Source organism: Macrobrachium rosenbergii, chromosome 6 (genome assembly GCF_040412425.1).
Source record: "Macrobrachium rosenbergii isolate ZJJX-2024 chromosome 6, ASM4041242v1, whole genome shotgun sequence".
In the NCBI taxonomy this organism is placed as follows: domain Eukaryota; kingdom Metazoa; phylum Arthropoda; class Malacostraca; order Decapoda; family Palaemonidae; genus Macrobrachium; species Macrobrachium rosenbergii.
In genome coordinates, this window is record NC_089746.1 from 45085787 (window position 1) to 45096511 (window position 10725).

Below are 10725 nucleotides of genomic sequence, written 5' to 3' on the forward strand. Positions count from 1 at the left end.
ATGTATATATATGCATATACGCATACATACATACATACATACATATATATATATATATATATATATATATATATATATATATATATATGTATATGTAATCAGATTAAAATTTTTCCCAATTATTCTAAAAATAGCACTCACTGTAATCAAGATTTTTATATTTTTATTTTCGGAAATAAGTTTGCTAATGACTTTGTGATGTTTCTCATGAAATTAATGCAACGGTTCAATAAACTCTGGAACATTGTCCAAAGATCTAATTGTAGCTGTGCTCGTTATTCCGTTCCAGTTATTCCTTGCACAGAGAATCACTACCATTTACTTCAAAGGAAGAGAGGCAATGAAAATGTGCAAATAAGAGGAGGAGCGAAAATTTTCAAAACTGGGACGTTTTGAGAAAAACGTAGCCGTCTGCACAGAGAGGGGGACAGAAGAGCGCATGCGTGAATACTTGTGCTTGTGTATTGCTGTGATGTGTGTGCTTTTATGTGCTTGTGGGTACTGGAAGTGGAATGAATGTGGGTATTCGAAGAGACAATGAAAATGTGCAAATAAAAGGAGGAGCGAGAATTTTCAAAACTGGGACGTTTCGAGAAAAACGAAGCCGTCTGCACAGAGAGGGGGACAGAGAGCGCATGCGTGAATACTTGTGCTTGTGTATTGCTGTGGTGTGTGTGCTTTTATGCGCTTGTGGGTATTCGAAGTGGAATTTCAAATAAAATACTTTCTTGTGGGTAAAAAATACGTAATTGGTTCCCAATCTGCCAAGCCAAGTGTCCCACTTAAGAGGATTAAAAGCACACTCACTCGTCATCAATCTGAATAAAACTAATTGAAAAATTCGTCTGCCAATCTTGAGAATCGTGGTGCCGCATCTCTCATATTTCCGTTTTTTCGACGGGTTAAACATCACGCTGAAAGTCTTGGTTTTTAAAAGTTGTTCGTTGAAACCTTCAATCACATCACATGGATGTATGCGTGTATGTATGTATGCATGTATGTATATGTATATATATACATATGCATATATACATATATATATATATATATATATATATATATATATATATATATATATATATATAACAACTACTTCAATGACATAATTTCTGGGAAAATAACACGTTAAAAAAGCAAATTACTCATCTGTGTTCTTTGACAGCAATAAATAAATTAAAAAACACGAGTACTATTCTTCCTCCATAAAAGGCTATCAAGAAACATTTTAAGAACTCGACCCCAAATAATAATAATAATAAAAAGGCGACTACCCATCGGTGCTAACAAGTGAGACACAAGTCATTTATCGCAGCCTTGAAAGATGACGATCCATCTTCTGGATCTATTAATCAACTGCCGTGTTGCCTCTTGGGTACCGCAGATAGAAGCTGTTGGGTGATGGAGGAGGAGGGGGAAGGGGGAGGGGTAGGAATTTCTGGTGCTCTAATTACGAACCATCTCTTGGCTAACGGCGTCAGTTTCTTATTCGATTCTTAATTGGTTTTCGGGTTTATTCATTTTTGTGGGTGCTGGGTGTGTGTGTGTGGATATTCTAGACGGCTGGAGGAAGGGATGTGTTATATATATATATATATATATATATATATATATATATATATATATATATATATATATATATATATATATATATATATATGTAGATGTATATGCATACATATATATATACATATAAATAAATATATATACATGTATATATGTATGTATGCATGTATAAATATATATATAAGTATATGTATATATATACATGTATATATATGTGTGTATATATGTATGTATGCATGTGTATATATACATCTATATATACATATATATATATATATATATATATATATATATATATATATATATATATATATATATACACCGAAGGTGGAACTGGTAGAGATAATACATATCATTTTGACAAATCTCTCTCTCTCTCTCCGAGTATACCTGCATTTCGGTAGAGCGGCTCATTATTATCAACCGCCCATTCGATTTGAGTCCCGGGTAATTGAAAAATATACAAAAACGAGCTCATGTATATTCATATGTATGCTCTAAAATATTTTTTCGATAACAATTCCGTATCAGTTTGGAAAATTGCAGGTTATAGATTTCGCTGAATAGCTGTCCATGGGGAAAAATTTATGCATGGTTTTGGGATTGACGCGTATCTTTCCATCGCTTCCTGCTGAAATTCATAAGCTATGAAAAAGGAGGTTGCAGTGATGTATTATGCATCTGTTCAGCTTTCCATTTTTATGGATTCGACTGATTGAAATAAATTATACAAACACACACACACACATATATACATATATATATATATATATATATATATATATATATATATATATATATATATATATATATATATATATAAATATATATTATATATACATATATATACACACACACTCATATATATATATATATATATATATATATATATATATATATATATATATATATATATATATATATATATATATATGTATTATATATACATATATATACACACACACTATATATATATATATATATATATATATATATATATATATATATATATATATATATATATATATATATATATATATGTATATATCACTGAAAGATATTTTTAAAAAATCTTATAGGTATACAAAGCGATAATGGGTTTCAAATAAATGAATTATTGTACTAGAAATTTCCGAAAAAACTAGATAATTTGCTGTTGCAAAAAACCCCACCCTTTTCGAAATCCTATTATGTATATACACAACACAGATTTATGGTCAAAAGGGATTCATGAAAAAATATATCACGATGAAATAAACAATTCAGAAGCTTAAGGGTGCACAGTTCCCCAAAACCCTTTTCAAGTTCCCCAAAATATTTCGGGAATTTATTTCGGTATTTCTGAATCATCCTAACTCTAAATAATATCTACAGATCCCTAGACACCTGGATATCACATCCCCCTCCCCAACAACGCCCCCATACCGTCGTTTGTGCTGTAGTCCTGACGATTCTCTAAATCAGTTACAAAGTGTGGCAAGTATTCATTTGAAATCCTGATTAGAGAGATTTAAATCATCACTACAGTTATTCTTCTAAAATCACTTTACTATCTTGCTACCCCCTAGTTTCATTATTCGATTTTCGATTCCTTAATTTATTTTAAAGTTATACTCAGGAATAACGAACACACGAGTTCTGGGAATACGGGATGCTATAAAACCCATCAATAGATGATCTGCATAGGCAAAATTGCAGAGTTGCCTTATCGAAACTGTAATAAGTAAATCTCAGTATACAATCTCTGTGGCAGGAGGTGAATATAATCAAGCTTTCCTCAGGATTGGGTGGGATAGGATATGTAGGCTTACCAAACTGCTTCAAAGAAAATTGAAACGAAAACAAATCTTCCAGTGTAGCATTACTACTGATAATCTTCCTTCTAAATGAACACGTAGCCTAAAGGCGAGTGTCAAGTATCTTAAACAAAATTAATAAGTGCTTTATAGGGGCAACCGACCCTTTAACGTAGGGATAACGGTGGGAAAGAAGAAGACTGAAGTGTATACAATATATAATTTATGTATATATATATATACATATATATATATATATATATATATATATATATATATATATATATATATAATATGTGTGGATGTATGTATATATATAATTATATATATATATATATATATATATATATATATATATATATATATATATATATATATATATATATATATATATATATATATATATATATATATATATATATATATATATATATATATATATATATATATATATATACACGCATATATATATTTATTTAATCTTACAAAAATCAGAATATACTGAACACGCTCTTAGCTTTTATCATAAAAACTTTTATTTCCTGTGAACCACAGAGCTGGAGAGGAGTTTTATATATTAAAATTTTATGTGTTTGGCCTTTTTTCTTCGAGTACTTCATAATACTAACAATAAATTGGAAAAATGTAAGTAGTGTATGTTTGTCAAGGCTGAATCACACGAACAAGAACAAGTAGCCTCTAGTTTCCTTGTCAATATTTGCTACTTATTGCAAGTTTTGATAGCAAGGTTGCAGAAGATAATACAAGAATGTTACCTCACGTTTATAGAAAGATAATGATATACTGGACTTCAGGCTCTTTTGATATTAACTTACCTGACATGAATACTCTACTCTCAAATATCCTCGACAATTTTGCCCCGTTGTCAACATGCATTTTATGTGAATTTTGGATGAAGGCATAATTTAAATAATGAGTGGCACATTTGACACTATAATACCTCAAGTAAAAATAAACGAAATGTCCTAAAAAAATATACGAAATATGCAAAACTAACAAAAAAAAATCTGAGCAAATGAGATTATGAAGAATTTTCAATCAGCAACTGATCAACGTTTTACTGACTCTTTAAAAAACGCTACTATACTCCAAGGGGAGATTTATGCCTGTCCAAGTAAACGACATGAACTCTGGGTTAAGTATCTTTCATATATCGTCCCGAGCCTCAAATGTCCTGTAAATGATGAAAGGCTGGAGCATAAATTCAGTTTTTATTTTTATCTTCTCTCCTCCTGTCACCATTGATGGCACTTCCTGTTCAGTACATTCCCGAATTCGCGAAATTCCCGAGGCTAATCAATGCTACAAATGCCCCAATTACATCAGTAGGCATATGTCCATTAATCACTGGAGATGAGACTATATATCTAATTTCAGTCCCACTCGCCATTAGATGTAAGACAATTGCAAAATCCGATTAGTTAAAACATGTTAAACTTGGTACTATTTATGGAAAACGTTGTTAAACTTTAAACTTTTGAGGCTATCTTTCTATGTTTTTTTTTATTTCGTCATACAGTAGTTCAAAAAAAGGAAATAATAACTTAAGTATGGAAACTTGTTAATGAAAGAGAAAATGAATTTACATGAAACACAATGTTGTTGCTAACCTTAGCATAATTACGCACACAAACAAACATTTAAATTTAAAACAAGGTTTGATATTCACTTAAGCTGTGAATATATTTTGAGAAGCCATTGAAAAGAAAAAAATCTTTCTATAGTTTTTATAAAGTAAATTTGTTTCTTATGATTTAAACCCTTGCTAAACTTAGCAAACATTAACAAATAAAAAATGAATTTAAAAAAATCGAATGGAATCCAAGACTGTCATTCACGAATAAATGAAACGTAGCGAGTGAAGTCCGTAGAGTACAACCCAGCTCTCCAAGTGCGTATTGAATTTCAATCAAGTCTTGGGGTAATCCCTTTTGGTTGGATACTTGCCAAACTCCAGACAAAGCCAAGCGCGTAGAGCGTGACAGTGTTGGATATGTGAGGATGAAGGGATTTACGCTTCCTGGGGCCAGAGTGATACATTCCTTCCTCCCCCACCCCCTCCCTCCTCCTCTTTTCCCTTTCCCACATTTCCAGACAAATATTTATTCATAAATCCTACAGATGATATTGAAAAAATACATGATAGTAATTCCCGTTTAAAGGTCATATTTCGTCAGAAAAAATAAATGACGTTTGTGACGTCAACCCTGGCTGATTGGTCAATAAATTTTTGCTAGGCTCATAGCAAAGAATTGATATTTGATTATTAACACAACAAAAACACTAATGCACATTATAAATCAAGTCAGTTTTGAATTTCCGTTTACTTTTACTGACAAATGAATTGTTGTTGTTGGACAAAACCAATTACATAACGGGTGCAATTAAAGTCTAAAATAAAACAAATAATTAGGTGTATATGGTTTATGTATCTTTTATAATTTCATTAAACTGGTAGGTGCAAAGAAACATTCTTTGTTTATGGTTGTTTCATTACAATAATGAACAAACTTATTATGTCATATTTTAACAAAAAAGTAATTGGTAGTTTTCATTTTCATGAGCATACTTCTAACTGCGATACCAATACCAATTAAAACCTGAATATACTGAAATCAGAGGCGTCCATTCCACACTGCTACACATAATATATAACTTAATAATATCTAACCCACTGACTTGAGGAATCATTATCAGGCCATTTGATAATACACTGAATCCACTATTAATATATATATATATATATATATATATATATATATATATATATATATATATATATATATATATATACATATACACACACAGTATATATACACATATATATACATATAGACATATAAATATATATATATATATATATATATATATATATATATATATATATATATACTTTACTTAATACTGGCTGCACTAATAACAAAAGGCCTTGTTGGCATATGGCCACCTCAGTCTACCCTCTCACAACCTCTCATGGGAAATCTAGTTCAGAGGTGAATACTCAACAAAATATTTGCGAAAAAATATTTGCAAGGGACTACATAAAACCAATGCCTGAGCCATAAGTCAATTTTCGCACAACGACAATATTTCTTTTGATAAAAAAAATTACAATCTTTCAATAGGAAGCAAAAAACTTGGCCAAATTATTTTTTAAAAATTGCCGTAGAACCTAAAGACAAGATGGCGTGGGAAAAAGGCGGCTGGCCATAAAGAATTTTCAGTTTGCGCTCAAGGTTATTTTTTTAACCGACATCTTGTCGAAAAAGTTATATTAAAAAAACAACGTGACAGTCCTTTCAACCCATTTTCACTCTTTTACGCGATATAACATGAAATTTCAAACACAGTTTTATGTAAAACACGTAGACCTTCTTCCCCGAGGAGAAAGACATTACCCCATAAACAAAAGAAGTGATGTACATACAAAGTGGTATATGTTGCATATGATCTCTCTCTCTCTCTCTCTCTCTCTCTCTCTCTCTCTCTCTCTCTCTCTCTCTCTATATATATATATATATATATATATATATATATATATATATATATATATATATATATATATATACATATATACATACAGGTATATATGTATATTTTTTTTTCTCTCACTCTATATATATATATATATATATATATATATATATATATATATATATACATACAGGTATATATGTATATATTTTTTCTCTCACTCTATATATATATATATATATATATATATATATATATATATATATATATATATATATATATATATATATATATATATATATATATATATATATACAAAATTACGAACTCAAGACATCCAGAACACCCAAATAATGAGGGAGGGACTTCCAGTTCTTTCCCAGTTTCCATCGACAGCATCTCTCGACTGATTAATGGGTTACAAAGGACGATCCATCATCAATAGCCAGTCCGGAGTCGCGACGCCAGAAATAGTTCCACTTCATTTATCAATGTTCAATGTCGCTTTTCTTCATTTCTTTAAAAATAAGAAGGCGGAGACACGCAAGGTTTTTTTGGGGCAAAGTGTCATGATGAAATGAACAGATCGGTGAGTTCTCTGGGTTTCTAAATAAAAGAGCAATGCGCGTGGTAGCTGTATTGGTATGTGTGTTTAGGAAGGTATGTATGTATATATATATATATATATATATATATATATATATATATATATATATATATATATATATATATATATATATATATATATATATATACTGTATATATATATATATATATATATATATATATATATATATATATATATGTATACATATATACAGTATATATATTCTACATGTATATACATATGTATGTATGTACTTACACGCACACATATGTATATACTGTATGTATATATATATATATATATATATATATATATATATATATATATATATATATATATAAATATATATATATATATATATATATATATATATATATATATATATATATATATAAAATAATACAGTACACTCTAATCTCTTTTTATAATAACAAAAAATTATTCAGTTAAGAAACTCTACCCTGACCAAAAGTAGAACAAATAAAGCAAACAAACTAAATTACAAAACTAAATAAGTCGAAGGTGAAAAAAAACGCACGAAAGAAAAATCACAACTTCTGCCTCGGCGTCTTTGAAGAAGAAGAAGCAAAATGGGGTGACTGGAGATCCCCCGCAAGACTCCTAGGCATGGAAAAGCCCTCCAGGAAGTCCCCTCACGTCCCACCGAATAGAGGCGCCCTCCAAACGCTAACCCACCTCCTATAATTACACATGAAAAGACTCGCCATCCCCTGCTAATGCACCCTCAAACGAATCTTGCATCGCAAACTGCAGACTTCGCGAGCAAATGTGGGGAATTTTGAGACTGCGAGCAAGTATCGAGAACTGGCGACTTCGGGAGTAAATATGGAGAATCTGGAGACTTCGAGAGCAACTGTGGAGGATGTGGTTGTTAGCAAATGTGGAGCACTTGAAGACTTCACGAGCAAGTATTGAGAATTCGGAGACTGCTCTAGCAAATATGGTGAACTTGGAGACTGCTAGCAAATATGGAAGATTTGGAGATCTCGCGAGAAAGTAGGGAGAATTCTGACGTTTCGCGAGCAAATATGAAGACCAAGGAGACTTCGAGAGCAAATATGGAGAATTCGAAGACTTCTGCAGCAAATATGGAATAAATATGGCGACGTCCGCCGGTATTCCAGGAGGAAGTTCCAAGTAGGGAAGTTTCCGAAAGGCGATTGGAAGGCTTAAATGCTGGGCGCGTATTTCTTTCAAATTTACTTATTTTTACGGTTATCAATTGTCTTGTTCTTTGCAATTGCAATTTGTGCACGAAAAATATGCAAGCCACTTACCATTTTCATTTAATTCCCTGATTTTATATTTTGAGGTATTGTAATGAGTTGACTGACCTCTTAATACTTAGTTATAAAGTAAATTTTCCTTAATTATATATAATGTCACAGATTATAACTTATATTTATCTCGTTCTTTGTTTTCCCTTGACTTCAATGCAGAGAACAGTGAAGGCAAAATTGTCAGAAGGATATTTGTAGTGTATCGCGTTCTCTATTAATGGCAACCTATATTTTGAGCAGAGAATAGGTCAAACATTTCAAAGGAACTTTAGAAACATGAGAGAGAGAGAGAGAGAGAGAGAGAGAGAGAGAGAGAGAGAGAGAGAGAGAGAGAGAGAGAGAGAGATTCGTGACTGTTCCCTGGTGTTCAACCAACGCGGCTGAAATCTTGTAATTCGCCCGTGATTGAAGAAAACGGAAGAGCTTTCTAATATGGTAGACTATGCTATAACCAAGGCCGTGGTGTCCTCAACGAGCTAATCAACTTCTAAACAATTTTATCTAGACAAAAACTACAGTAACAGATTGTCTTCGTTATTCAACCATTAACATCTATGAATTTCTCTCGTAAGCTAACTTTAATCTACAAGGAACTCAGTCTCAAACTTGGTTAAGACTTTGAAACCTACCCTAAGGGAATCTAAATTAGCTTTCATCTAAACTTTTAGAATTAAGACGCCTCATGCCTGAGGCTTTGTGCTACGCCCTTCAGTGGAGTTCTAATCTTTCGGACGGTAATTATATTTCCTTCACATTTTCAGTGAAAATAATTGCTCTGACCGGGAAGATTGCATTTTACATGTGTTGAAGTCGGGTTATAAAATCTTTCTTATATCAATTATGCTTTTCTTTGATACAATGAATAGTAAATAAGTTTCACTAAACTGTTGACAATAAATTACACATTCGTATATATATATATATATATATATATATATATATATATATATATATATATATATATATATACAAGAGAACAAACATACATTCACAAGCAGACATGTGCACGCGCACATGCAAACACGTACTCATATACCCAGACATGGTATTTCGAGCACTATCATGATTACCCGTCATTATTTTCATTCCACGACAACCCGTTTCGTTTGATTAAATTGCGCATCAAACGACGTTTAAGCACAAAATTTCCTCATTGTTCCCAATTGCCATCAAAGCTCTTTTCCTTTTTTTTTCATTACCCAAAACAGACTGAATTGGTCTGCGCGCCGCCCCCCAAAAATTATCACGTCCCATCCGAGAGAATTACGTCATTGTCAGCAAAACAAAGGGGAATTTTTGCTAAAAGCCTGCTGTTATTTCCTCTATTTGTTGACATTTGCATAACAAAAAACGATGGTTTGGTTCTGCTATTAGCGTAACACAGCAGCACAGCATTTTGCTGTGCCAAATGCACGATCGATGGCTGTTTTACGTAAAATAGAAAATGTCTGCCCCTGTCTGCTTGCTACTGTGGTGCACCAATGAAACAGACAAAGCCTTAGGAAAATTTGCTTTCTCTTTCTCTCTCTCTCTCTCTCTCTCTCTCTCTCTCTCTCTCTCTCTCTAGAGAGAGAGAGAGAGAGAGAGAGAGAGAGAGAGAATGGACAGATTTTGATGTATGAGAGGATAAGAGAGAGAAAGAAGAGAGAGAGAGAGAGAGAGAGAGAGAGAGAGAGAGAGAGAGAGAGAGAGAGAGAGAGAGAGATCACGCCAAATTGCAAATTCAAGTGCTGATTCCTCTGACTGCAATACTTGGTGATTCCTCTAATGTAATTCCTTAATGGGATTTGAATCATTGCAATTGGACTTTGATCACGAGAATCCATTTCTAAATGGATTACAGGAGTTTTGGAACTTCAAAGTGCGACTGAAATGATCTCATTTTAAATAAATAGCAAGTTTTTTTGTTTTTTTTTTGCAAGTGGATGGTTTTATAAATTTGATTCAAAAGAAAGACAGAATG

At 31.8% G+C, this 10725-nt stretch overlaps 1 protein-coding gene across 1 annotated transcript in view; it reads left to right on the forward strand.

Moving 5' to 3' along the window:
* Nucleotides 1-6319: 6319 nt before the first annotated feature.
* The window catches only part of LOC136839837 (uncharacterized), a 19718-nt gene continuing 15312 nt past the window's right edge, over nucleotides 6320-10725 (forward strand). The window contains exon 1 of the mRNA XM_067106167.1: nucleotides 6320-6373. Coding sequence (XP_066962268.1) covers nucleotides 6320-6373 — 54 coding nt within the window. The remainder of the gene's footprint in view (nucleotides 6374-10725) is intronic.